At 52.6% G+C, this 26,596-nt stretch overlaps 7 protein-coding genes across 7 annotated transcripts; 2 read left to right on the top strand and 5 right to left on the bottom strand.

Annotated features, from left to right (window-relative positions):
• Positions 1-6,748: 6,748 nt before the first annotated feature.
• Positions 6,749-7,882, bottom strand: B0T26DRAFT_601915 (uncharacterized protein; the record flags this gene model as incomplete). The annotated part of the gene is made up of 2 exons (XM_060435752.1): positions 6,749-7,044; positions 7,267-7,882. Coding segments are annotated over 2 exons (912 nt in total), but the record flags the coding sequence as incomplete, so codon positions are not given.
• A 527-nt stretch (positions 7,883-8,409) lies between these two features.
• B0T26DRAFT_609019 (uncharacterized protein) lies at positions 8,410-8,973 on the bottom strand (the record flags this gene model as incomplete). The annotated part of the gene is made up of 1 exon (XM_060435869.1): positions 8,410-8,973. A coding segment is annotated over one exon (564 nt), but the record flags the coding sequence as incomplete, so codon positions are not given.
• A 1,540-nt stretch (positions 8,974-10,513) lies between these two features.
• On the top strand, positions 10,514-12,331 carry B0T26DRAFT_744238 (uncharacterized protein; the record flags this gene model as incomplete). The annotated part of the gene is made up of 8 exons (XM_060444385.1): positions 10,514-10,591; positions 10,622-10,726; positions 10,856-11,014; positions 11,083-11,198; positions 11,355-11,382; positions 11,468-11,532; positions 11,614-11,746; positions 11,810-12,331. The coding sequence occupies 8 exons, from the start codon at positions 10,514-10,516 to the stop codon at positions 12,329-12,331; spliced, it is 1,206 nt and encodes a 401-aa protein (XP_060290187.1).
• A 1,254-nt stretch (positions 12,332-13,585) lies between these two features.
• On the bottom strand, positions 13,586-14,247 carry B0T26DRAFT_681020 (uncharacterized protein; the record flags this gene model as incomplete). The annotated part of the gene is made up of 2 exons (XM_060440589.1): positions 13,586-13,995; positions 14,070-14,247. The coding sequence occupies 2 exons, from the start codon at positions 14,245-14,247 to the stop codon at positions 13,586-13,588; spliced, it is 588 nt and encodes a 195-aa protein (XP_060290186.1).
• Positions 14,248-14,958: 711 nt separating this feature from the next.
• On the bottom strand, positions 14,959-16,011 carry B0T26DRAFT_681019 (uncharacterized protein; the record flags this gene model as incomplete). The annotated part of the gene is made up of 2 exons (XM_060440588.1): positions 14,959-15,411; positions 15,760-16,011. 2 exons carry the CDS (start codon positions 16,009-16,011, stop codon positions 14,959-14,961), a joined length of 705 nt encoding a protein of 234 aa, XP_060290185.1.
• A 6,716-nt stretch (positions 16,012-22,727) lies between these two features.
• Positions 22,728-24,324, bottom strand: B0T26DRAFT_730925 (uncharacterized protein). The gene has a single exon (XM_060443028.1). The coding sequence runs from the start codon at positions 24,050-24,052 to the stop codon at positions 22,844-22,846; it is 1,209 nt and encodes a 402-aa protein (XP_060290184.1). The 5' UTR covers positions 24,053-24,324; the 3' UTR covers positions 22,728-22,843.
• Positions 24,325-24,872: 548 nt separating this feature from the next.
• Positions 24,873-25,707, top strand: B0T26DRAFT_730921 (uncharacterized protein). Its single transcript, XM_060443027.1, has 3 exons — positions 24,873-24,906; positions 24,974-25,162; positions 25,214-25,707. The coding sequence occupies exons 2-3, from the start codon at positions 25,042-25,044 to the stop codon at positions 25,522-25,524; spliced, it is 432 nt and encodes a 143-aa protein (XP_060290183.1). The 5' UTR covers positions 24,873-24,906; positions 24,974-25,041; the 3' UTR covers positions 25,525-25,707.
• Positions 25,708-26,596: the final 889 nt, after the last annotated feature.

The following is a 26,596-nucleotide window of genomic DNA, read 5'->3' as shown; positions in this document are numbered from 1 at the left end:
GACCTTTTTGAAGCATGGAAGGCAATTCGGCTTGCATTGATCAACCAACTCTCTGAGTTGCGGTCTAACCAAGCTAAACAACAGATCCGTATACCTCTTGAGCTCGATAAAGCTCTGTATAAGGCCGTACAGGGCTGGGTCTCATACAAAGCATTACGGAAGGTTGAGAAGCAGCAGCGATTGCAGTGGAAAGACCCTCCTCCGCGGCCTACTTGTACAGGCACTTTTACACGTATCTACGGGCTTCTATGTGTACATGTACTTACTGGGCGTCAAGAGCCTCTTCTTCTTGAAGACTTCCATTCGCACTGGTGCTTAATACGTGGTGGGGCTCCACCTCAGCTTTTAGAGCCCCATCGTATGAAGCCAAAAGCTACAAGTAGGCTCCCAGCGTCAAGTACGAAGCGGGAGCCTAGTGGATTCGAGGTCGTCGAGGCAACACAGGCAACGCGGGCTAAGCGGCCAAGCCAGTGTACGGCTTGCGGTGAAATTGGCCATAGACGGACCTCTCGGATGTGCCCGAAGCGTTATTCAGATGTTGTACGGATTGATAGAATGGCTGGCTGGCTGGCTGCAGTGTGGGCGATAGGTTGGCTGTGGTGGAAAAGGGTGCGAAAAAATTAGCCGCGTTAGATGCATTTTCAGAGTTACATAAGCAATTTCACACTTACATAAGCGCACACACGTGTGCGTCTAGTGAGAGCCCATAGACTGGCGTAAGCCGGGCAAGGAAGCGGTGTGTACAGGCAGTACTATTCTGCCGCCTACGTGGGGCATATCCCCGCGGCAGGGCACACAAGCTCCCTTTTCCACCTTCTAACTGTCACGACCAGGGCAAGGCATTGAGGTGAACTCAGTCCATTGGGTGCTATCGACGAAGATTCTAAACTGAGGAAGGAAAGAAGGAAAAGTCCAACAACGCGTCGCGTGCTCGCGAATAAGTTTTCATCTATCAGTGGGGTAGGTGGGGCCTCGAGGCGGCTTCTGATAGGCCCGGGGTTCTGGGCGGCTCTGGCTGCTTGAGGGCCAGTTTGGTGGACGGGTCCTCACACTAACCTTCTACACACATATAAATTATACCATCTTTGGTCACCACTGCAGCTTTCCCTATCACCGCGAGTCTTGCCTATCCCGTCTTGCCGTGTTGCCGCCGTGGCCAAGTCGGCCATCCCCGTCTTGCTCATTCTCGTCTTGCCCATTCCCATGTTGCCGTGTTGCCACAAGTCTTGCCCGTGTTGCCGCGAGTCTTGCCACACCGTGTTGCCGCGAGTCTTGCCGCGAGTCTTGCCGCCCCGTCTTGCCCGAGGACCGTGTTACCGTGTTGCCGTATTGCCGCCGTATCCTTGGTCTATGAAGCGGTAAAACCGAAAGGGATGAAAAAAGGTGTAAAAAGTGATGATTGTTCTAAGCTTGGTGGGCGCGGGGCATTTCCCAAAAGTTGGAAACCCCAGACCCCGCTAGTGTCACGTGCCAACATGGCCCCTGCGCTAGCGCGAGTCTAACCCGATGCGTCCGGGCTAGCGCCAAACGCCATTAATGGGGCTCCTACCAGCGCTCTACGAAATGAAGCTATTTACACTTTTTCGTGCATCAGTCCAAGTCGGCCATTTCCGTCTTGCCTATCCCGTCTTGCCCACTCCCGTCTTGCCCGGGGACGTATTGCCGTATTGCCGCAAGTCTTGCCGCCCCGTGTTGCCGCGAGTGTTGCCTATCCCGTCTTGCCCATGCCCGTCTTACCCATCCCGTGTTGCCGTGTTGCCGCCGTGGCCTTGCAAGTCGGCCATTTCCCAAGTCTTTTCGTACGCGGCGTACGGGCCAGGTGTGGGGAGCAGGCACAACTGGTGCGTAGGGCTGCTGTGGGCATGGTATCGTGGTGGCTGGCGTGGTGTTGCGGCGGCTGCTATCGTGGGCGTGGCATCGTGGTAGCTAGGCGCGGTTGTTGCTAGGCTGCTGAGCGTGGTGGCCGGGCGCGGTTGTTGCTGGGCTGCTGTGCTGTGTAGGCGTGGTGTCTTGTTGCTGCGGCGGCTGCTGGCTGTGTGGGTGGTGTCTGGCGTGGTGTTGCGGCAGCTGCTGGCTGTGTGGGCTGGTGGCGGGGCTCCTGTGTCGTGGGCTGCTGTGTGGGCTGGTGGCTAGGCGCGAGCGGTTGCTGCAACTTATCTGCGTGACGATAATTGTCTTATCCCTTGATATCATACGAGCTAAAAGAAACTCGTTCGACAACTTAGATACGCGATGCAATTAGATACAAACGAAACCTTTATCGGTGACTCAATAGCTAATTAACAAACATTGATAACGTGTATCAGTGAATCAATAGCCAATCAACAAATATTGATAACGTTTATCGGTGATGTGAGGACCCGTCCACCAAACTGGCCCTCAAGCAGCCAGAGCCGCCCAGAACCCCCGGGCCTATCAGAAGCCTCCTCGAGGCCCCACCTACCCCACTGATAGATGAAAACTTATTCGCGAGCACGCGACGCGTTGTCGGACTTTTCCTTCTTTCTCTCCTCAGTTTAGAATCTTCGTCGATAGCACCTAATGGACTGAGTTCACCTCAATGCCTTGCCCTGGTCGTGACAGGTGACGCAATGGCTGAATTTCGATAGTTAAATAGCTGCAAGCCGCTGCCCTTCAAGTGGAGTTCGCACTCATCATCAGCATCCACCAGGCTCTCATCATCAGGATTCACCAAGCTCTCATCCTCAGCATCTACCAAGCTCTCACAATATCACTAGCACTACAGTAAGAGACATCCACCTACCCGGACAATCATACCTATTCCCTAACACTCACGCACGCCTCCGCCAGTCACCATGTGCGAGAAAACCATTAAAACCTAGCCTTGTGGGAGAAGCTGCGAGTCGGAGCCCCCGGGTGGCATATGCTCGGTTGCCGCGGTCAAGGGTCAGCGGTGGTGTACGGTCAAGGACCAGAAAAAGACCGGGAAATGCCTATGGTCTAGTTGTAAGACCTGTAACTGAAATACCAGTAAGTTTACAGAGGCCTGGTATGTACCCGTGCCCCGCCCTACCTTTTTTCCTCCAGCGAACCTAACCTCCTGAATGCGAATACCCTCATCATAGTTCTAAACCCCTAGAACAAAGCACGAAGGGAGCGCCTACAGGTTGGCCGAGTATCAGGCGCGTATTTTCATTGGAAGGTGTAATACAGTTGGCTACCGAGTATCAGGGGCGTGTTTTCATTAGAAGGTACAATGCAATTAGCTGCCGAGTATCAGGGACGTATTGTCATTGAAAGGTGCAACATAATTAGCTGCCGAGTATCAGGGGCGTGTTTTCATTAGAAGGTGTAATACAGTTGGCTGCCGAGTCAGGGGCGTTATCACCGCACAGTCAACTGCATGAGACAAGGCTGCAATATGGTCGCTGTATTCGTAGAATCTAAAGCTAAGGAAAGAAAGAAGAAAGGAAGTTTCTAAAGCTTGGGCAGGGCGCAGGGAAATAGGACGTGGGGTGCACGGGCCATCTAGTCTAGTGGGGTCCGGGTCGGGCCCACTATTCCAGAGTTGTCTGCACTTGCCGTGACACTACCCCCGGGTCGAAATAAGCTTCGTCCCGAAGCGACAGAATTATCCCCTCAAGAAAGAAAAAGAATAGAAGTAAAAGAGAATTTGCCGAGTGGGACTGCCCTGGTCAGGGATTGAACGCGTGGTCGTACGCTCTCAGCGTCGTCGCGTCGTTCTGCGTAACGGTCTTCCCTGAACCACGGGTTTGTTGTCATCCTGGTGAGGCTCGTCAAACCTGTCTTCCTCCGCTGCGCGTAACCATTCATTTAGCCGTGCGGGTGGTCCTGCCTTGTCGGGGTGTTCATCGTGGTATTCCCTGAGTAGCCTGGGCGCGTTTCTGAAGTTCTCTGCGTAGTACCATGTTGCGTCTGCCGCCCAACCCTTCCACCGGACTTGGTATTGGAGTTTGCCGTAGTACGATCGGGACGATAGTATCTTTTCGAGTTCCCATTCTTGTTCTTGATTGACGATCTCTCCCTCCGGGTTTGGTTCTTCTTGACCAGGGAGGGGGTTGTTTGGGTATAGGCGTAGGCGGTCTGCGTGGAACACGTCGGTGCCTCGCCATCCTTCTGGCACCTCCAGCTTGTAGTCGTACCCATCCTTCTCAGTGCCTGAACGCTCGAGGATCTTAAAGTGCTGCTGGGTGAGTGGGAAATCCAACTTAGTACTAGGACGATCTGTTGACCAAGCGTGCTTTATGATATATACTTGGTCTCCCACATCGAAGTCTGGTATACGTCTGTGCTTGTTGGCCTCAGCTGCCTGTTTTTCCTGAGCTTTGCGTATACTCTCCCTAGCCGCTTCCACGTAGGCTTTCATAGTCTCCGCCATACGCTGCGCGTCTTCTCGATTCAGTCGCTCAGTCCTTGGTATGTCGGGATTTTCCAGGTCTGTCCTTGCAGTCCAGTCGTAATGCATTGGCATGGGGAACCCAAAGGCTACCTCATGAGGTTGCATACCGATGCTGTCCTGCGGGTTAGCGCCTTGTGCGAAGTCGATTGCAGGGATAAACCGTGACCAGTCGTCTTGGTGGTGGTCTATGAATGGTCTGAGGCGCTGGTCGATCCACTGGTGTAGGTTTTCCACTTGTCCTGCTGTCTGTTTGTGCCCGGATGAGGAGAGTTTCCAGCGTATTCCCATAAGCTTGGCCATTTCATCGATGAATTCGGACGTAAACTGCGGTCCTCTATCGCTAATAATCTCCTGGGGTAGGCCGAAGATTCGGAATGGCCCATCGTAGTACATCCTCGCTGCTGCCTCGCTAGTGGCCGTCTTGTGGCAGGGGGTACACCACGAGATTTTGCTGAGTCTGTCGATTATTGTGAATAGGTTATCGAACCCGTATCTGTCTCTCGGCATTTCCTTGAAATCTATCACCAAGGCGCTCCATACCCGCAAGGGTGCTGGTATAGGGTGTAGTAAACCAGGAGTCTTGTCGTGCGGTGTCTTCGCCGACTTGCACTCACAGTTGGCTACGAACCTGTCGATGTCTGCTCCCATTCCGGCCCACCAGTAATACTCTTTCACAAGCTTCCTGGTTTTGTTCCGGCCGGGGTGAGCTGTTGCTAGTCTGGAGTGAACATCGTCGATGATTTTGGTTCTCAGGTTATCCACGTCGGGGACTACCAGTCGGCCTTCTCTCAATAATAGGCCTCCGGTTGTGACCGAGAGTTTCGTTTCGTCCTCCAATAAGGCCCTCTCTCGGTATACCATTAAGGATTCCTCATCTCGGTTAGCTGCCAGTAGTTGGTCAATCAACTCATAACCTGATATCTCGGGGGGCTCCTCCATCGCCAAAATATCGGTCTGCCCCTCTTCTTCAAGTTCCTCCTCGCCAATAGGCTCGTCTTCCTCGACTGCCCTTATCAAGGCCAGGATCGGTGCGGTCTCTTGCGTAAAGGTCTTACATTCGAGTGTCATAATGAGGCTGCCGTCTGTCTGTTCTTGGAACATTTGTACCGTCCGGTGGGCCATCTGGCGCTCTTTCTGGGTCTTGAGCTCGTGCGTTCGTCGCGTCAATGCGTCTGCAGCTGCGTTTAAGGCACCCGGCCGGTATTCGATACGGAAGTGGTAGTCCGCCAACTCCTCCGCCCATCCGGCTTGCCTGATATTGAGTAGCTTCTTGGTGGCAAAGTATTTTAGTGCGTCGTTGTCGGAGAAGACTGTGAATGGCTGTTCGGTTTGCAATCCAATTAGCTCACTACGCCAGTGCTGTAGGGCCCTAACAATTGCGAGGAGCTCTTTATCGTGGATGAAGTAGTTTAGCTCAGCTCCTTTCATCATTTCGGAGAAGAAGGCCACTGGGTGCCATTCGCCGTTGTATTTCTGACTCAATACGCCGGCTACTACTCCTCCTGATGCGTCGGTCTCGATTCGGGTCTCCCTGCCGTATTCGAAGTATCTCAATACTGGTGCCGACAACAGCCGTACCTTGAGCTCGTCGAATGCAATTTGGCAATTATCCGTCCATCTAAACGCTTCGCCTTTCTTGGCTAGGGCTGTCAGTGGCTTCGCTATGTTGCTATATCCCTTCACGAATCGCCGATAGAAGTTGCAGAACCCCAGGAACGATTGCAAGCCGCTTAGCGTATCTGGTTCCGGCCAGTCTCGTACGATGTCTACCTTCGACGGGTCCACCGAGACTCCGTTAGTACCGACAATGAATCCCAAGTACTTGGTCTCTTGTACGTGGAACTCGCATTTGTCGATATCTGCTTGGAGTCCGGCTTCCCTCAATCGTTGTAGGATTAATCGTACGTGCTTGACGTGTTCTTCCTCGGTTTCGGAGTAGATGAGGATATCATCCAGATATGCGCTGCAAAAGTCATCCAGATAGCCTAGCAGGCAGTCATTGATGAATCGCTGGAAGGTCGCCGGCCCGTTTGTCAGTCCGAATGGCATAACTTTATAGCTATATGTGCCGTATCGGGTTCGGAACGTAGTCAGTTGTTCGTCGTCGGGATGTATCCGTATGCGGTGGAATGCTTGACGGATGTCGATTTTCGTGAAGATCTTGGCTTTTCCGAGTCGGTTGAGGGTCTCGTCGATAAGTGGTAGTGGCATGCGGTCTTTGATTGTCAATGCGTTGAGTTTCCGGTAATCGACGCAGAACCGTAAGCCGCCGTTCTGTTTCCTAGTAAATAGGATGGGTGCTGCCCAGGGTGATCCACTAGTCTGTATGAACCCTTTTCTCAAGGCTTCGGTAATGTATTCCTTACAAGCCTCCAGCTCCTCCAGGGACATCTTGTATAGGGGGCTGTATCCCAAATCCTCGGGCTCTTTGTCTGGTAAGAGGCGAATTCTGTGATCCACCGGACCTCGCCTCGGGGCTAGAATGTCGGATTGAACCTTGCTAAACACATCTAGGAAGTCGTGATATGGTGACGGAAGGTCCCTTAGGACTTGCTCTCGTAACTTCCTGTCGTCTTGGTCTAGTCCATCGGCGCCCTCCGGTAGTTCCTTCAGTTCCGAGATGCGTTTATCTAGCTCGTGCAATGTCATGACGTCGACTTGCTCTCCTCCTGAGGCTAGTTTAAAAGCTGCCTCGCTCAGTACTGCCATCTCAATGGGTCTCTCCTTGTACCAACTAATACCGTCTCGTTGCATTCGGTATGGTCCTTGTGCGTCGCGTTCTGGGAAAGGGTTCCTCTTTTTCTCGGGTAGCGGCGCTTTTTCCGGGGAGTCGGGGGCGTGGAGTTGTCGCTCCATGAGGTTTAGTTCCCGGTCTATCCGGCTACCGCTCAGCAGGCGGGACGAGCGTTGAAGGAGTGTCGGTCGGAATGTGGGTATCGTCATGATAGGTTCCGGCGTTCGTGGGTCTTCCACCGTGAACCTAGCAGATTCCTGCCGTTCTAGCTCGTCTCTTCGTGCCCGTACGAGTCTGCCGTCGCGCCGGCGCTTGTCTTCTTTTTCTATGGCTAGCTCTCTCTTCTTGACATCCTCTTGATATATAGGGTTGGGTTGTCCCAGTTCCGACTGGTCCATAGAAATGGTAGTCCACCAGCTCGGGTCGAGTTCCCATTCCTCAGGGAATAACAACCTACGACGCCGCGTATCGGCGAGTACGTCGTGGTAGTCGAGCCATTTCCGGCCGATCATTAGGTCGTGAACGCAGTCTACCACAATTAGGTACTCGTCCTTGATCGTACGGTGTTGGATTACTAGGTTAGCTTCTAGGAGTTCCTCGATGGTTTGTTGAGATTTGTTGTCGTAACCGCCTACCCGTCTTGGGTCGGGGTCTATAACTGGTTCGAGGTGTAGCAAGTTTTGCATCTTGTTGGCAAAGTTTCGGCTCACGAAAATGTATCCGTTTGCTCCCGTGTCGACTAGCACATCGTTTGTGGTTAAAGAGAGTCCATTATTTGCTATGTCACAGCTAATAGTGAATGCTAGGCCGCCTAGGTACTTGGCTAGCAACCCTCTTCCTGTCTTCTCTTTTCCCATATCTGCAATGTCGTGCGTTGACACTTCCCCTGGGAGGGAGTCCACTTGCCCCAGGGTGTTTAGTTTTCCGCTCCGTCGTCAGTCGCTGAGGGGGTTAACGAGCTGCCATCGTCATTGGCATACCGCGCGATTATTGACTGTAAGCGGGCTTCTTTGTTAGGTCCCGATACCGCCTTTTGTGGGCAATCGCGGGTAGTGTGACCCTGCTCGCGACAGATAAAGCAACGACCCTCAGCGTACAGCTTCTTGATTTCCTCGGCGCTAGGCTTCTTCTGGCCTCCTCCTGCCTTGTGTCCTCCACCAGCCGCCGGGGGTCGGTTATTCGGGTGTGGGTTGTTCTGGCGGGCCGCCTGGGGGGGGTCGGTTCCCTTGCGGGCTGCTTGGCGTGCCTTCTGTGCGAGTTTGAGATTCAATGCGTACTCTGCACCGATCTTCGCGTACAGCTCAAAGTCAACCGTATCGTCAATGTATTCTCGGATAAGTTTATCCTGGAATATAGGGAGGAGACGACGCTTGAACTCTTTCTTCCACTCGGAACGAGTCTTGCGGCATTCTCCGGCCAATCGTACGAACTCGTTGCGGAAGCTGTGATACTCATCACCTGGCTTCATACGAAGGGCCTCGAACTCCTCGATAGCTTCCTCCGCTCGGTTGACATTGCGAAACTCGTTCTTCAGCCAGGCTATGAGGGATGCTGAAGTCTTGATCTGGTTTGGGTGGGCCTCTTCCAGATAAGGCTCTAGCTGGTAGGAGGCCTTTCCTGCCAATCGAAACTCAATGTATGATTGTCGTGCGCGATCATTTTCGTAATGGTCGTGGTTGACATCCAGTTTGTTCTCGACCTGCCGGATCCAGGTATTGAACGTGATAGTGTCCTTGTCCTTGTTGTTATAGAACAGGGGAGGGTCCGAGATCTTGGCGCTGCGGCGAGTGGTGCCCTCTATGGTGGAAGCAGGGGTCGTTCCTCGTAGCAGCCCATCAGTAGCGCTATCAGCGATAGTGCGACTCAGAGCATCGATCTTGTCTTGCATCTTCTGGATGATCTCATCTTTGTTGGCTATCACGTCGTTCAAGCCTGCAATGATAGCATCCTCGCTGCCGTCGACGGAGATGGGCTCCGTAGTAGGCATCACTGTTGTCATAGCAGAGCGTGTGGCCTGGGCTAGTCCCGGGAGGGCCCATCCTTTGACGTTCTCGATGATGACTGCCTGATAGCGAGCAATACTGTATAATTGGGTCATCTGGTCGTACCATGAGTGGGCTAGCAAGGTTCGTAGCTTAAACTCCTGGAAGTGCTCGTCTGGATGGGTAGTGGACTGTCTCTCGAAGTCTTTGATATCCATTGTTCCTTCGAAGCTCACTGCGGCGGGGTCCAACCAGGCGCTGAAAGGCATGCCGGGTCCTTCCTTATTCCGTCGGACATGGAGAGCCGCCATATCGGATAGCTTCTCTTGGAGGTCTTTGTCGACGTCGTCAATAGTCAGGGTGAATTTGACGCTATCGACCTCGCGTGCGATTCGGTCCGTGAATTCGCGCGCGTTGGCTGGGTTATCGGCAGGGGAGTGTCCCTCGGTTACCTTGGTAGAGAGGGCCACCATTTCGACCTGTTTGGCTACCAGGGACAGAGTGGTGTCTGACTTCTTCCGCGGGTGGGTTCTTGAAACGGCATTGCGATCGAAGTCAATCTCGTTCACGGCAGCCTGCAGGACTGCCTGCAGCTGCTCATCGTCGCTGGCCGGCATCTTGCTTGCCAGGTCTTCTTTCTACAGTACCCCGCTGGGAGTGCTGTGGTTCGTTCTTCGGTCGGGCGGTCGCACACCTTGTGTAGCAATCGCGTGATTCGGTTCGTGAGGTGGGATATTCTTTTCAATTGCCTTCCCAGGCGAGTAGAGAGATTGAGCTTTAGATTATCACCGCACAGTCAACTGCATGAGACAAGGCTGCAATATGGTCGCTGTATTCGTAGAATCTAAAGCTAAGGAAAGAAAGAAGAAAGGAAGTTTCTAAAGCTTGGGCAGGGCGCAGGGAAATAGGACGTGGGGTGCACGGGCCATCTAGTCTAGTGGGGTCCGGGTCGGGCCCACTATTCCAGAGTTGTCTGCACTTGCCGTGACAGGCGTGTTTTCATTAGAAGGTGTAACACAGTTAGCTGCCGAGTGTCAGGGGCGTATTTTCATTGGAAGGTGTAATACAGTTTGCTGCCGAGTTAGGGGCGTGTTTTCATTGGAAGGTGTAATACAGTTGGCTTGGCCGTGTCTAGCACGTAAAGTTTCTCTCGCGCCCCGCTTCTCTTATTACTCTCTACTTCGTCATTATCGAGGTCTTTTAATCTTTTTCTCAGACATCGTATTGAGTTCCATTTTCTCAGACATCGTGTTGAGTATTTATCCTCCCGTTTCCCATTAAGACCCGGCCTATCACGCTGCTTTCAACCTATTCACGCAGAGAGAGTCATCGCTGGCTTCACATCCTCCGCCTGTTAATTCTCACATTCTCCGCTTGTCAATTCTCCCACATCCTCCGCCTGTGAATTCTCCGACTATGTCATTACTCAACGAGGAAACGGCCTCAGCCGCCGATGCTAAGCACGTCGGCGAGCTCGGTCTTTCCACCAACTATGTCGAGCGCATCGAGGCTCCAGTCACCTAGCACGCGTACCTGCTCTGCGCCTTCGCCTCTTTCGGCGATATCTTCTTTGGTTACGACTCTGGTTACATTAACGGTATTAATGGCTCCAAGATCTTTATCGAGGCCGTCGAGGGCATTGGTGCCACCGCTCTCTCCGCGTTCTACTTGTCTCTGATCACGTCTATCTTGTCCGCTGGAACCTCTTTCGGTGCCCTCATCGCTAGTAATTTCGCCGACTGGATTGGCCGCAAGTAGACCGTTATCATGGGCTGCGCTATCTACATATTCGGTATCGCCATCCAAATAATTACGGGCGCCGGTGACCCGCTTGCTGCTATTGTTGCTGGCCATCTTATTACCGGCGTCGGCGTCGGCTTCGAGTCCGCTATTGTCATCCTGTATATGTCTGAGATTGTAAGTTCCCTAATATGTTTCCCTCAGCTGAAATCCGCTCAGAGAGTAGCCTGACCCCCCCTGAACAGTGCCCCCGCGAGGTCCGCGGTGCTCTCGTTACCGTTTACCAGTTCTGCATCACCATCGGAATCATGACGGCCTCGTATATCGTATACGGAACCAAGGATCGTACCGATACTGGTGCGTATCGTATCCCGATCGCCATTTAGTTCATCTGGGCTCTTATTCTCGGAATTGGTCTCATGTTCCTGCCCGACTCGCCCCGTTACTTTGTTAAGGGCGACCTTACCCGCGCTACCGACTCGCTCTCGCGCCTCCGTAGTTAGCCTGAGGATTCTAGGTATATCCAGTTCGAGCTTGCCGAGATTGTGGCTAACGAGGAGTACGAGCGCCAGCTGATCCCCGATGATCCCCGATACTACCTGGTTCGGCACCTGGGCCAACTGCTTTAAGGGATCCGTCTTTAAGGCTAACTCTAACCTCCGTAAGACCATTCTCGGCACTTCTCTGCATATGATGTAGCAATGGTGAGTCCCGCTGCGCTTAGTGCCGCTATGAAGCATGCCGCCATAAAGCACGACATACTGACTAGATTTCAGGACTGGTATTAACTTCATCTTCTACTACTCGACTCCCTTCGTCCAGTCAACTAGTGCTATCAGCAATACCTTCTTAGTCTCTCTAGTCTTCACCCTGGTTAACGTTTTCTCTACTCCGATTTCGTTCTGGACCGTTGAGCGATTCGGTCGCCGTACCATCCTCTTATGAGGCGCTACGGGCATGCTCGTCTGCCAGTTCATTATTGCCGTCGTTGGTATTACCGTCGGATTCAGCCACACCCACGTCGATCCCAGCGACTCGACCAAGACGCTTACGGATAACATCTCGGCCGTCTACGCCCAGGTTGCCTTTATCGCCACCTTCATCTTCTTTTTCGCCTCGACCTGGGGACCTGGCGCTTGGATTCTAATTAGCGAGATCTTCCCCATACTAATCCGCTCGCGTAGTATCGCCCTATCAACTGCCTCCAACTGGCTATGGAATACCATTATTGCCGTCATCACTCCCTATATAGTCGGCGAGCACCGCGGAAACCTCAAGTTGTCCGTCTTCTTTATCTGGGGCGGTCTCTACACCGTTACGTTTGTCTATACGTACCTATTCGTCCCCGAGACAAAGGGTCTCTCGCTTAAGCAGGTCGACAAGATGATGAGGGAGACAGTTCCCCGTACCTCGGTTAAGTGGAAGCCCTATTCTACCTTTGCCGGTGACTATCGCGACGATATTCGCCTCGTCGACCTTAGGAGGTCTATTTAAGCGAAGCTTTCACTAGTTAGGTCGTGGTGCGTGTATTTAGATGTAGGCGGATACTCTATGCGGTGGGGAGTATTTTTTCTTTTTGTTTTCCATGTTGCGCTATTTGCCTAGCCTTGCTTTCACGTGCTGGAGCATCGGATACCCTATGTGTGGACCGGCCGGAGCATCGGATACACTACGTACATGCCGTGGGAAAGCATCACAGCAGGATGGGGGATTGGGTAGTGAAGGCCACAGGATTTGTTGATTGAGAAATCACGCAACTTGCTTGAGCTTCTGGCCGCAAACGAACAGACTGAAATTCATTCTCCCAAGAAAATAACAACTCTGTGTATCTACATACAGTACTATATATGATATTTCTATAATTTACATGGCTGGGCTCAGCCTGGGTCTGCAACTAAGAGCTGCTGCCTTTATGCCAAAGCTACTTCTCTTCTTGACATGTCGTGTTTTAGTGACTTGCAAGTGTTGCGTCGCAGTCCGTATTGACCTTGTCTTGGCTGCTTATCTGAGTACAGTCCCCGGTCACGTATAGACTCGGGCCCGGACCCAAACGCATGAACTCGGGCCCCGGACGTATAGACTCGGGCCCGGACTAGAGTAAATGATGTGCGGTGACAATCTCTTTGTTGTGCGGGACTGAACTCCGGACCGGTTTCCAATGCTAATCTCGTAGCTGAAGAGTGTGGTTCTGCTTCATGCCCACCATCATATACTACGCTGCAATCTCTAGTAGGTTATAGTATGGCCACGCATATAGGCCTGCCCACAGCGCCCAAGTTGATGTGCGGTGACAATCTGACTTTTTGCTGTGCGGGAAATCGAACTCCTGGACCGGTTCCCCTAATGCTGAATCCGGCTGAAGATTGTGGTTCTGACTCTTTGTTATGCGGGAATGAACTCCTGGACGGTTTTCCTGATGCTAAATCCGGTAGCTGAAGAGTGTGGTTGACCATATTTGTCAGGTACGCCTGATCAAGCTGGTCACAATAGGAGCAACAAGCAGGGCGAGCAATGACTGGTATTGGCGTAAGACTTCAACCTGGCCTGAGCTAAAGAGGTGTGCGAAGGCCATGGTCCATATACACGTGAAAGGGGTTACGAGTCATCCTTGCGTGGCCAGGGTGGTAGTGGCGATAGTGCGTGGCCCTGTTAGCGGTGGCGATAGTGGCGATGGTGGCGAGGGTGGCCCTGGTGGCGGTGGCCATGGTGGTTACGAGGGTGGTTTCCTTACAATATTGCACCTCTGCCTCAATGAGTTGATATGCGCTTGCCCGTGATCGCTTCGCGCAGGCGAAAGCAGAACCTAGGCTCCCGGTGGTGCTTCTCACCCCCCTTCTTGCAGGGGCAGAGGTTTCCACCTCTGGCCTTGCGAGCTCCGGCCGGCTGCTTCTCGGGCTTCGGAAACATCGTGGTGAACACCCCAGAGTCCTTTGAAGTCGCGCCAAGGCCGTTTTCGTGCATCAGAGCAGCGAACCAAGTGCCGTACTGCTCGAAGGTGAGAGTCTTGTTGCCGAGAGCGTCGTCCCGGACCAGCTTGGCTAGCTCGCTCTGCGCCCAGTCCGGTGCAATGCGCTTCTGAAGAGCGGTCAGGAAGTCCTCGATCACTAGCGTGCCCTCAGTCTCGCTTAGGTTGTGAGACTGAGCTCGCCTGAAGGTAGCTTCCAACACCCGTACCAGTGGTTTGTCTTCATTTCACCCTGACGAGCGAGGCCGTGCTCAGAGCACTACAAACAACAGCCTCGGAAGCTGTTGCTCTCAAACGCCTGCTCATCAGCATTGCCCCGGACCTGGAACGCTTGCTTATTAGCATCGCCCTGGACCCAGAGGAATCCCTGAAGCTGTACTGTGACAACACGCAGACCATACGCCTGGTTATCACAGAGGATAGAATCAACACCAAACTCGGGCATATTGACATTCAGAATATGTGGATAAAGCAGGAATCAAGAAGGGAAGCTTCCTCATAGGTCAACACCAACTCAGACATGTTGACATTCAGAACAACACCAACTCAGACATTTTGACATTCAGAACATGTGCATGAAGCAGGAATCAAGTAGGGAAGCTTCCTTATAGGTCAACACCAACTCAGACATATTGACATTCAGAACATGTGCATGAAGCAGGAATCAAGAAAGGAAGCTTCCTCATTAACTACTGCCTGCCGACGGCCTGACGAAAAACCTCTCCCGGCAACGATTGGGTATTTGGCAAGTTACAGGCTTACGTACTGACCGTTGCAAGCCTGGGGGGTGCCGCCCACTTTTGAGCCGCTTTTGAGCCAAATTGTCAAGCCACATGCCTGCATATTCCTTCATTTGTTATTTTCAGCCCCGAACCCTTCGGGCTCCCGAATGCCCTCTTTTTCTCTCTTACTACGGCTAGATCTGTACTGCGGCTAGATCTGTACTGCGGCTAGATCTGTACTGCGGCTAGATCTGTACTGCGGCTGAATTCCTAACGCCGTAAGGCTGAGACTGTTGAACCAGGTTTTCTTTGTCTTCTTCTTGAAAGCATAAAGAGCCTTTTTTCCTGTATTACTAGACCTGATTCAACCAGACAATTCGATTGCGTGCAACAGTTTGCATGTCCTCCACTGTTGTGAAGCACCACGGCAGTAGTCAACGTGCCTGCGCCCTCACGCTTCTTCTTTTCTCGATGGCCTTCTTCCTTTTCAGAAGCCTGGTGCCTTTTCTGGGCCACAGGGCCAGCAGTGCTCTGCATTCTTTGGCCCATGATGTCTGCAGGCTCTGGTGGTAGTTGCTCATCATATACGTGCAACCTTCCTTTGGGCATTTGATCTCGTACCCGGGTCCACTCTTGTTGTTGTTGCTAGTGACCATGACTTTAGAAAACTTAGCCGTAGCCTCGCTTGCAGATATCTCTTCAAGCTCAGAGCTCAAAGTGGTCCAGGTCATTCTTCCCGACTTCAGGCCGGCGAGCCAGAACAAATTTCTCTCCGGCCAAGTCTTCTTCAACTTTCCAACAATAGCATTGACGTGGAAGGTATCGTTGACAGGGGCATGGAGCTCCGTGAGCTCCTTGTGGATGAAGCCAAGTGTTGTCAGAAAGGCCTAAATTGAAGTGGACGATGCTCGATCAATCTTCAAGGTTCCATCACGAAGTCGGTCGTGCTTCCTGCGTAACGCGAGGCATCGCACGCTTGATCACATGGTACGTAACTGTTGGAACAACGCGCATTCTAGTCACATAGGTGGCGGTGAAGGTAATTATGAAGATAGAACAAAGGGCAAGCTCCTATTGCACGGGTAATACAGTCAAATCGGAATGCCACTCAAAGTGTATGAGTGCAGTGAATGTGTATTGCTTGCTTGGAGAACCAAGCAAGAACTATCTAAGACCGTGGATACGGTCATCGTATTTATTTAATTATGGCGGGCCAGTAAGAGCACAGCTCTTACTTGCCCGGCAGGAAGGAGCTGCCTGGCGCCGGGCACTTCTAGCGTGCCGGGCCATTTGCCTGGTGCCAAGACCCTTCTTGGCACCGGGCCACCTCTGATTGGGCGTCCTTCCGTTTGCCTGGTGCCAAGAGCCCTCTTGGCACCGGGCACTGTCTGATTGGCTCTCGACGAGCGGGGCCCCCAGTCTTGCCTGAGGCGCCTGCCTCCTGCAGCTGGTCCAGTACGAACCAGGTTCGTCACAGTTCCATACATTGCCTCATGGAAAACGGGCCAGCGATAGCGCCTTGTCTTCTTTCTCTAAGGTCGAGAAGGGGGAGCCATTGACGTCGTCCGGGTGCGATTCCTCTTCCTCCCCGTCAGACGAGAAGCATGCTGACCTGACACGTGTGCTGTTGGATTCAGCACTTCAACTTTCTTCATTGGTCTGCCCCCTTCTTCTTTTTGGTCCTGCCAGAGGGCCTCTATTATAGTTGTAAATGGTGGCAATGGTGGTGGCAAAAGTAGCCACACCAGCTGAACTGGCCACTTCATTTCAGCTCCCCTGAGCCTCTTTTCACCTCGGATGACCACACCAGAGCTCAGCTGGGATGAGCTCTATTCCACATGCAACCCTTGTCCATCTGACAATAGCCAATCCAACATGTGCTAGCCATCACGTTGCCATGATTCTCTGCAGCACCCGTCGTCGACAAGGCCCCCAAGTTCGCCGCCGGATGAGAAGCTACTGCCTAAGAAGGTGGAGAGAAGGAAGGACATGACATTCGGTGACGACGTGAGCCCTCTCCCCGTCGAGGGCAAGCCGGTCCGTCTGTCAAGCCAGTTCGTCTGTTAACTCTCGCCAAGGCTAAGCCTGGAACGGAAGAGACAGTGCGTTTCGGGAATAAGGAGAAGAGAAGGGGCAAGAGAGGCGCGGCGACCGAGGACTCCGAGGACGCAGAGGGGGAGGAGGAGGGAGGGGGGAGAGGAGGAGGAGGGGAGGGATAGGAGAGAGGTGGAAGAGGAGGGGGGAGAGGTGAAGCGCCCAGCATCTGCAGAAAGATGTGCTGGCATGAGCTGGGAGATGCTGATGAAATTCGTCTTGTTGCTCGCAGTACTATGCATGGGGCGTGGCTGCCGTGCTCGCCTTGATCTGGGGGTCTGCATGGTTCTCTGCGATCAAGAGGGCTCTGGGTGGCATGTTTGGGTATTTGCTCAGATCAGCCCACTGTCTTGATACCCCTAGGGGGACTGGCAATCAACCCCAAGGGGGACTGGCAATCAATCATACGTCGCAGGCGTCATGCACTGAAGCATACACGGTTATATGTACACAGACAAGCTCAAGGTGTTGAGGAGATAGTAGGTACCGTCGTGAGGGGACAGTAGGCACCGTCGTGAATGGAATAAGCTATGCATCTAGTACTAGCTAACCTGCTGTTGGTGTGTACCGGGCTGTTGGTGTGTACTGGGCTGTTGGTGTGTACCTGCTGTTGGTGTGTACCCGGCTGTTGTTGGTGGGTACCGGGCTGTTGGTGATATGAAGCTGCCGTCTCTCTATGCCCGGGAGGCGTCGGACTGTCACGGCTACCGCCAGCAGGCCGCACCGCTAGTAGGCCAGCACCGCCGTCACCGAGGGGGTATTGTCACAGCCGCACCGCCAGCAGGCCGCACCGCCAGTAGGCCAGCACCGCTGTCAGGGGCGTTGGCAGCCAGCACCGCCGTCAGGGGTGGCAGCCAGCACCGTCGTCACGGGCAAGTGGCAGCCAGGGCCGCTATGAAGTACTCGACCGTGTTCTCGAAAGCTAGAAACGCTCCGCCATCAATGCTGCCTGGCTCTGTGCCAAGTCTCTACTTCGATCTGTGTTACTTGTTTCTGTCAGACTGCAACAGCACTTCTAGGATTGTGTGCATCAGAGTGAATTGCTCTTATTCTCGTCCTCTAGTCTTTCCACAAAAGACTCTCTCTCTTATACTTCCTTATGTGGCAATTACATGACGAAACCCAGTGGCGAAGATTACGCATCATAGATTCCAGAACCTTCTAAGCCATTCCATCTGACAGTTTCTCCTCTCTCTCTGTGGAAGGCGGGGGCCGGTAGCCGCTAAGATCCAGTCGATAATGCGCGTGTACTCGAGCTTTTCATCCAAAAATACTGTGCAAGGTCAGCGATGCCGGCAACACAAGGCACCATAGTGCAGGGTGGTGGTAGCAAAATAGGTGGCGACGTAGGCCGTGAAGTAGGTCGCGATTTGGGCTGCAAATCCTCTGCCTGGCTCCAGAATGCCATGAGCGAAGAAGGCAAAAAAGAAGAACGAAAGCTTCAATGAAGCGGCAAATAAAAAAGATAGAAGCGCGCCCCTAATAGCTGATGTGCCGAATCAAGATTATCTACGCCTGGATTCGAACCAGGATTCAGACCCGTACTCTGGTAAGTGTCCCGTATGAGTACATAAATCCCTGCAACTGTCGCAAGCGCCATTACTCAGAATAGCACAACCCTTTCCATGGGCGTGCAACAGTGACTACAAGGGTGTTCTGACGCCAGTGGGTGGGAAGGAAGGAGGTGAGTAATCTCGTGGATATTGTGCAGTGACGTAAATTGTCCATGGACCTCAGTCTGAATCGACCAAGCGGACTTTGGATAAGCAAAATGTAGCTAATTAACTACTTAATCTTTTGAGCGTGCCGGGACCCTGGTTGCACGGCCAGATCTTGTCAATCTTGCGGGCACAATGTCTTCATCTCCCTGATCATCATCGTCCTCTTTGTCTTCAGCCTCTTCAATTTGTGCCTCTGCTTGAGAACCAATTCCGCCTGAAGCTTTTCAACTATAAGTGAGGTCGTCAGAAACCTCTATCTAGTCCGGGGACTAGCTGTGACGGCCCGCTTTACGCAGTAGGCATGTCAATGGTTGAAGGCAGTAACGAATGTGGATTTACTCTGGCCTGTGATCAAAGTTGACAGTGGCTTGAAGGGTCTTGAATTGTCTGTCTAAAAAAGGTCTAGAGATGGAGGAAAGAAGCCACTATTTATACCCAAAAAGTAAAACAAAGGAAATCTTGTGATACTAGGAAGTGAGCGTCATAGAGGGCTTTCAAGGTTCAACTCAGTTATGGCTCGGATGCGGCTCAGGTTCGGATGTGGCTCAAATCTTAAGTGACATTTACTAAGGGGCTCGCGGGACGGCTGGCGGCAGGGCGAAGAGGCGCATCGCAGAGCTGCAGACACTGGTATCGGCGTCATCACCGCATCAGGTCGGCGTCGGCTTCATCCCTAAGAATACCGTTTAGGTCCCTTCGTACAGATGCCGAACATCCCCTTGCCGGAAAACACGGCCCTGCCAAGCACAGAGATTTGCGTCGAGCAGAAAACATGGCCAGCTAAGAGACTCTGGGACTACTGTCAGGGGCAAAACATGGCCAGCCAGGAGATTTTGAGAATACCGGCAAGGGGTAAATATGGCTAGCCAGGAGATTTTGAGAATACCGGCAAGGGGCAAAACACAGCCAGCTAGGAGATTTTATGAATACCGGCAGGGGACGAAATATGGCTAGCTAGGAGACTTTGGGAATACCGGTAAGGGGAGACCCGGGGGGAATACCGTTAACGTGAAAGTATAGCCTTGTTTTTATTGCTTTGCTCGCCCCTCTCGCATAGAGACTTCAGCTAAAAATACAGTTTAAGTAGAAAATACGGCCTTGTGGCCCCGAACATGCCCTGCGCCCGGCCACGAGAGTTTGCCCTCGCAAAGAACATTGTCATGCCGAACATGCCCTGCGGCCGCCAAGAGAGTTTGGGCGAGAATAACGGCAAGGGGCAAATGGGGCCAGCTAGGAGATTTTGGGAATACTGGCAACGGGGAGAGTATGGCCTTGTTTTTGGTACGTTGGTCGCCTTGCTGCCCAGCTGAGAGACTCTGGCTAAGAATACCGTCTAAGTGGAAAACACGGCCTTATAGCCCCGAACATATCCTCGCACAGAGCCCTGCACCTAGCCAAGAGACTTTGCCCTCGCACAGAGCCCTGCGCCTAGCTAAGAGACTTTGCCCTCGCACAGAATGGAATTGCGAGCCGAGTCCTACGTAGCAGTGCCGCCAGCTCGAGCCCTGGCCACGAGCATTGGCGGGGGTTGACGGGGTTTGACAGGGGTTGACGGGGGTTGACGGAGGTTGACGGGCGGGAGTTGGCGGGTGTTACTTGATGAAAGTTGACAACGTTACACTCGATCGAAGTTGACAGCGTTACACTTGATCGAAGTTGACAGCGCATTGAATTGTTTATCTAGAAGAAGGTTCAAAGGACGAAGCTGTAGGCTTCCTATATAGACCCAGTAGCCCTGTGCTCCCTACCCCCCTCCGACGCCTATTGTTTTGTTGGTTCAAGCGACACGTCTTCAAAGGTCAAACACAACGGAATAAGCTGACTGGCTTGAAGAGTGGCTCAGTGGCTCAAATATGGGCGACAGATTGGTACTAACTCTTGACGTAGCTCTGATCCGGGCCGCATGTGATGGCCTGGCCCGAAAACATGGCCTTGTGTTTCAAGACATGCCCCTCGCACTGACATAGACATACCCCTCGCACCGAGATATGGTGCTCTGGTGGTGCAGAAATTCCCTATCGATAGGTCAGCGTACGGGCCATCCCGCCCACAGGTGGCGCAGCACGTTGATAGCGGGGCACTCGCCGCAGTTTGTGTTTAGCAGACTTGGCAGACATGGACATGGTGTTTGGCAGACTTGGTTGACATAGACATGGTGTTTGGCAGACTGGCAGACATGGAAAATACGAGCAACACAACTATGCCACCTTTCGCAGCGGGTACTATAGTGGTTAGCACGAATGACCTTGTCATTCCAACGGTCACCTCCCTCGCTTTCAACAGCTTGCCTCCCTCACCCTTCTAACAGGCGCCTCCCTCGCTTTCAACAGCTTGCTTCCCTCGCCCTTCTAACGGTCGCCTCCCTCGCCCTTCCAACGATCGCCTCCCGCCCTTCCAACTGTCGCCTCTCTCGTATAGAGCCCTGCGCCTGCCCTTCCAACACGTCGCCTCTCTTGCACAGAGCCCTGCGCCCGCCACGAGATTTCCTCGCACAGAACCTTGGGTCCTGAACATGCCCTACCCGCCACGATATTTGCCCTCGCACAGAACCTTGTCCCGACATGCCCTACGCCCGCCACAAAACTTGAGAAAACCGGCAACGGGGACAGTTAGCCATGTTTTTGGTACGTTGGTCGCTTGCACAGGGCCTGCTGCTCGCCAGGAGAGTTTGGCCAAGAATACCGTCTAGGCCCTCGCAGATGCCGAACACCCTCTCACTGGGAAACACGGCCCTGCCCAGACTTTGCGTTAAGGGGAAGATAGCCAGGAGGTTTTGGGAATACACAACGGGAAAGATAGCCAGCCAGGAGACTCTGGGTGGGAATACCGTCAAGGGGCAACATATGGCCAGCCACGAGAGTTTGGGAATACCGGCAAGGGGAGACTCGGTGGGAATACCGTCAACGTGAAAGTTAGCCATGTTTTTGGTACGTTGGTCGCCTGTCTCGCACAAGCCTTGCTACCCAGCTGAGAGACTTTAGCGAAGGATAGTCTAGAAAGAAAATACAGCCTTGTAGCCCTGAACATGCCCGTTGCTGGCGGTACCCTTCGACTCGTTCCCCTTTCGCTCTTGCTCACGCTCTTCTTCGAGTTGTACAGAACCTAGCCACCCAGCTAAGAGACTTTACGTCAAAGCGGAAGCCAAAAGACTCATAGCGGGAATACGGTCAAGGTGGAAACACGGCCTTGCGTTTTCGAACATGCTCTCGCACATAACCTCGCTACAGACTTTGCGTCAAAAAGATGGCCAGCCATGAGACTTTGGGAATACCGGCAAGGTGGAAAACACGGCCTTGTATTTCTGAATATGCTCTCGCACAGAACCTCGCTACAGACTTTGCGTCAAAAAAGATGGCCAGCCATGGGACTTTGGGAATACCGTCAAGGGTGAAAACACGGCCTTGTAGTTTTGAAAATGCTCTCGTATAGAACTTTGCTACAGACCTTACGTCAAGGCAGAAAAGATAGCCAGCAAAGAGACTTTACAAAACATAGCCAGCCAAGAGACTTTGGGAATCCGTCAAGGGGAAAAACACGGCCTTGTAGTTTTGAAAATGCTCTTGTATAAAACTTTGCTACAGACTTTACGTCGAGGCGGAAAAGATGGCCAGCAAAGAGACTTTACAATACATAGCAAGCCAAGAGACTTTGAGAATCCCGTCAAGGTAGAAAGTATGGCCTTGTCTGAATACGAAGGTTGCAGTGAAATACAAAGTTTGCAGTGAAATACGAAGGTTGTAGTGAAGTACAAAGGTTGCAGTGAAATACAAAGGTTGCAATGAAATACAAAGGTTGCAGCGTATTTAAGTTGGTTGTGGTAAAGAGTGATAAATTACGTGGTGGCAGAATCTTGGATGTACCAGTAGATGCGGACAATTTAACGGTATGCAGAGACTCCCCCTTGGGGAAACCGGTCCAGGAGTTCAATTTCCGCACAATAAAGAGATTGTCACTGCACATTAACTTGGGCCTGTGGCCTACGGGTGCGTGACCATATAGCAGAACCACCTTCAGCCATGGGATTAGCATCAGAAACTGGTCCAGAGTCCAATTGAAGGTAGGGCTACAATACGGTGAACCACACTCTAACTATGAGATTGAGGGAAACCGTCCAGGAGTTCAATTTCCCGCAAACAAAGAGTCAGGAGGCAGGGCTGTAACAAGTTTGCTGTGGGCAGGCCTACGAGTGCGTGACAGATTGCAGCTTGGCATATGATCGTGGACATGGAGCAGAACCACACTCTTTAGCTGGATTAGCATTAGCAAAACCGTCCAGAGTTCAATTTCCCGCACAAGAGTCAGATTGTCACCACACAGTCAACTAATTGAGGTAGGGCTGGAATATGGTCAACTGATGGCACATGGGTGCGTTGGTGGAAATGCAATATACGTCTTCTGCCTCAATAGATCACAGTCCAAATCTAGAACTAGAGTCCAACAATGCCCCTTCACACAAAAATCATGGCCCCGATGATTAGTGGTTGTTGACCCAAGGTCCTCGATCTCACTCGCTTGACTCCAATTCCATCACTGCCTTTATGGCTGCCTTTGTGAACACCCACTCCCTGTCCTCGTGCTCAAGGCCTATTTTGGCCGTTTCCTCACCGGTCAATCCGTCGATACTTCCCAAGTGCATTTCGTAGGATTCTAGTAGTCCATAGTAGACTCTACTAAACACGTTGAGGCCGCGGACCTCAATCGGTGCTTTGTATGTCTCTCCATTGTATGCGTATGTAGCGATGCCATCCCGAACCTTCTGGAACGTGTAGCTGGCCATGTGTTTGGCCATGGCGCTTTCACTGTCCCCTTGGCTGTTTTCCGCTGCTCTTGCAATCGATCCCTGGATCATGTTTCGTAGGTGTGTTGCGTCCGCAGGGTCTGTTGTGTCATGTGTGAGATTGATCTGAAAGGCCGTGTTGCGGTTACACTGCACGGCTAGACTGTTGATCGTCTTGGTTTGTGCATCGATCTTCCTTTGCTGCCCTGCGATGGTGGCCTTGAGTTGGTTGACTGCTGTCTGCAGTGCTTTAATCTCACTGCTATTCTTGTCATTGCCGATGCCGCTGTTGCTACTGCTATCATCACCAATGTCCGTAACGCTGTCACGGTCGATGGTGAGTCGTGTTCTCTTTTTGCTTGGTTGATCTTCGAACTCATCAGAATCCAACTCATCAGAGTCCGGGAAGCCAAATGCGCTTTTTCCTCCCTTGGGTGTGTTTGCGAATCCCGCAGGGCTGGGTTGAACTTCGCTGCCCTTGTCCTTGATCGCTTGCAATGTGGTTGCTTTGCCGGCGTGGGGGTCATTTCTGGCGACTGCTCCGATCCACCATTTGTCGTAAGCACGCGCATTGTCACCGTTGATCATTGCTCCGAGCTTTGCTTCGTCCAGCGCCTCCTTGTATGTGTCGCAGAGATTTCCTCTGCACAGTACATAGACTGCTTCGACGTGCTCGATCAATGGCCACGTGGTATCCGCGGCTGCCGCACTTGCTTCGACATATGAGCTGTAGTTCTCCACTGTTCTAGCCAGCTCGTCAAGTCTGGCCTTGCTCACATACCAGGCCTCGTGTGCGCTGGGCTGATGAATGCGTGGGTCGTTTCGCTTAAGCGCGGCGATAACTGTGGTGATTTCGCGTTTGCTCCAGTCTGCTCGCTTGTGCGTGGCGCAGATATCCGCGGCGTCTTTCGTCCTGGTCGATGCAGATTCGGCCATGATTTCTGATTTCTGATTTTGGTGATTTTGGTGAGGAAAGAGGAAATTGTTGTGCTGAGCGATGTGATTTTGGGGATTTTAGTGAAGAAGACGAAACTGTTGTGCTGAGCAATGTGATTTGGTAATTTTGGTGAGGAAGACGAAACTATTGTGCTGAGCAATGTGATTTTGGTGATTTTGGAGAGGAAAGACGAAACTGTTATGCTGAGCAATGTGATTTTGGTGATATTGGTGAAGACGAAACTGTTGTGCTGAGCGGTGTGATTTTGGTGATTTTGGGGAGCAGAGACGAAACTGTTGTGCTGAGCAATGTATTACAAACCACTCGACTGTCAGGGTCGTCTGTCTGTAAGGGAGCACGGGCTCCACTGAATGCTGGGTTGGTAATTATGAAGATAGAACAAAGGGCAAGCTCCTATCGCACGGGTAATACAGTCAAATCGGAATGCCACTCAAAGTGTATGAGTGCAGTGAATGTGTATTGCTTGCTTGAAGAACCAAGCAAGAACTATCTAGGACCGTGGCTACGGTCGTCGTATATATCTATCTAAGGCGGACCAATCAGAGTCCTTGGTGCCTGCGCTCCGCGGGTCCAGGGCGCTCTGCTCGCAGAGCGCAGGGGCCCCACAGAGCGCCCGCTCCGTCCGCTCTGCTGGTCTTGGCAGCTAATCAGGCAGAGCGCTTCCTGGTTGGCCGCACCCACACGGGGTGGGGTCTGTCCGTCTCCACCACGTCACCCAATCACGGGGCGGAAGCAGGGCGCCTCATGCACCCTGAACCAGGATCGTAACACGATGCCCCTCCTCCTCAGGCTTCGTCCCGAAGCCAACGACTATCGGCAACCAGGAGCTCTGGTAAGTGATCCTTTCCCTCCTGCAACGCCCTTCCGACGCGTAGCTAACCATGAGTTTCCTTCCCAAGAAAACGATTGCGAAAAGCACCCTTCGTCCCGAAAACAATCCTCCGCCCTTGCCCTCAGCGGATTCTCCATGCCTTCCTGTCCTCGTTGTCGCGACAAGGCGCTTTCCTGCCTTTCTAGCCCGGGCGCCAAACGCTGCTCCGAGTGCGTGCTGGCAAACAACGCTCAGTGCGGGTTGGAGGGCCCAGACAGTAAGGACCTTTCAGCATGCACCGTCCTCGCTGGTTCTGACTGTCTCCCAGTTCCCTCCCTACAGCGCGAGAAAACGGAACTGGACGCAGAGCGCGAAGCCGTCGTCGCAGCCCAGGAGGCAAACGCGCGACGGGCTCGTCGCCTTCGGAAGCGCGAACAGGCTTTTGAGAAGAAAATGGCGAGGATCCTTTTCCACGAGGCGGCCGCTGTTTCTGAGCTGGAGGAAGAAGAGCGGCTGGAGGCCCAAGCGGCTCCCTCTTCACTGCCCCTCTCCCCCGGCTGGGGGGCAGCGGACATTGACCAGGTGCTGGCTCTTGGCTCTCCCGACCCCTTGACTCCCCTACCCTCGGGCCAGGCCTGACGGCAAGGCTCTTCTGCTCTATCTGCGCGCCCGCGTTCGGCGTTTCGAAGTTGTCCCTGTAGGCTCCTTAGGCCGATCTGGATTTTGCTGGTGGAATTCTTGGATCTTTTCCGGGCAACTCAGTAGTGAAACTGGTTCCCACGAGTTTTCCTCATTCCCACAGTCGAGCCACTTAATGAGATACTGAAGTTCTCCTCGCACGAGTCGTGAGTCCAAAATCCGTTCAACGTCGTACTCTTCTTCGAAGTCCTCGACTTCGACGTCTTCTTCCAGCCGTGAATTCTTGGGTGCTGGTTCCAAGAGTGAAATATGAAAGACGTTAGTCCTCAGCTTCATCGAGCTGGGTAGTGAAAGTGCGTAGTTGGAAGTCGCAACCTTTCTCTCAATCTTGAACGGTCCAATTCTTTTGAAGTCCAGCTTCTTACTTGGCCGTTTTGTCGTCAAAAATTTCGTAGAGAGATAAACTTTATCCCCCTCCTCTAGGCGAGGTCCCTCGAGCCTGTGTTTGTCGTAGTACTCCTTCATATGCTGGCGTACTAACTCGAGTCTCCCTTGGAGGTAAACGTGGAGTTCCTTAACCCGATCTGCAACCACTCTTGCACGGGGCGCGCTTGGTGCTTCCGCAGGTGGTCCCTGCCTAAGGTCCGCGTCGTGCTTGAAGAGGTTGAAGAAGGGTGTAGTTCCGGTAGCTTCCAGAACCGCGGTGTTGTAGCTGAACTCTGCGCTTGGTAAGAGGTCAACCCAGTCATCTTGTTCAAAGTTGACGTAGATCCTGAGGTAGGTTTCCAGGATTTGGTTGAGCCGCTCTGTCTGTCCATCGGTTTGCGGGTGGTGTGATGTCGAAGGTTTGCCTCTCGTCATCATTTCTTCCGTAAGACTCTTCCAGAACTTGGAGACGAATAGCTTGTCTCGGTCTGTGATGATCTCTCTTGGCCAACCGTGCTTTGACCCGATGTGCTTCCAAAAGACCTTGGCGAACCGTGCGGTATCCCAAGTCTCTTTGAAGGGTACGAAGTACGAATACTTCGTAAACCTATCCACAACTACCCAAACCGAGTCGTAGACCACGTCC

The sequence above is a fragment of the Lasiosphaeria miniovina genome (genome assembly GCF_030549165.1).
Source record: "Lasiosphaeria miniovina strain SMH2392-1A chromosome Unknown B0T26scaffold_8, whole genome shotgun sequence".
Classification (NCBI taxonomy): domain Eukaryota; kingdom Fungi; phylum Ascomycota; class Sordariomycetes; order Sordariales; family Lasiosphaeriaceae; genus Lasiosphaeria; species Lasiosphaeria miniovina.
This window is presented reverse-complemented; position numbering and strand designations above follow the sequence as displayed.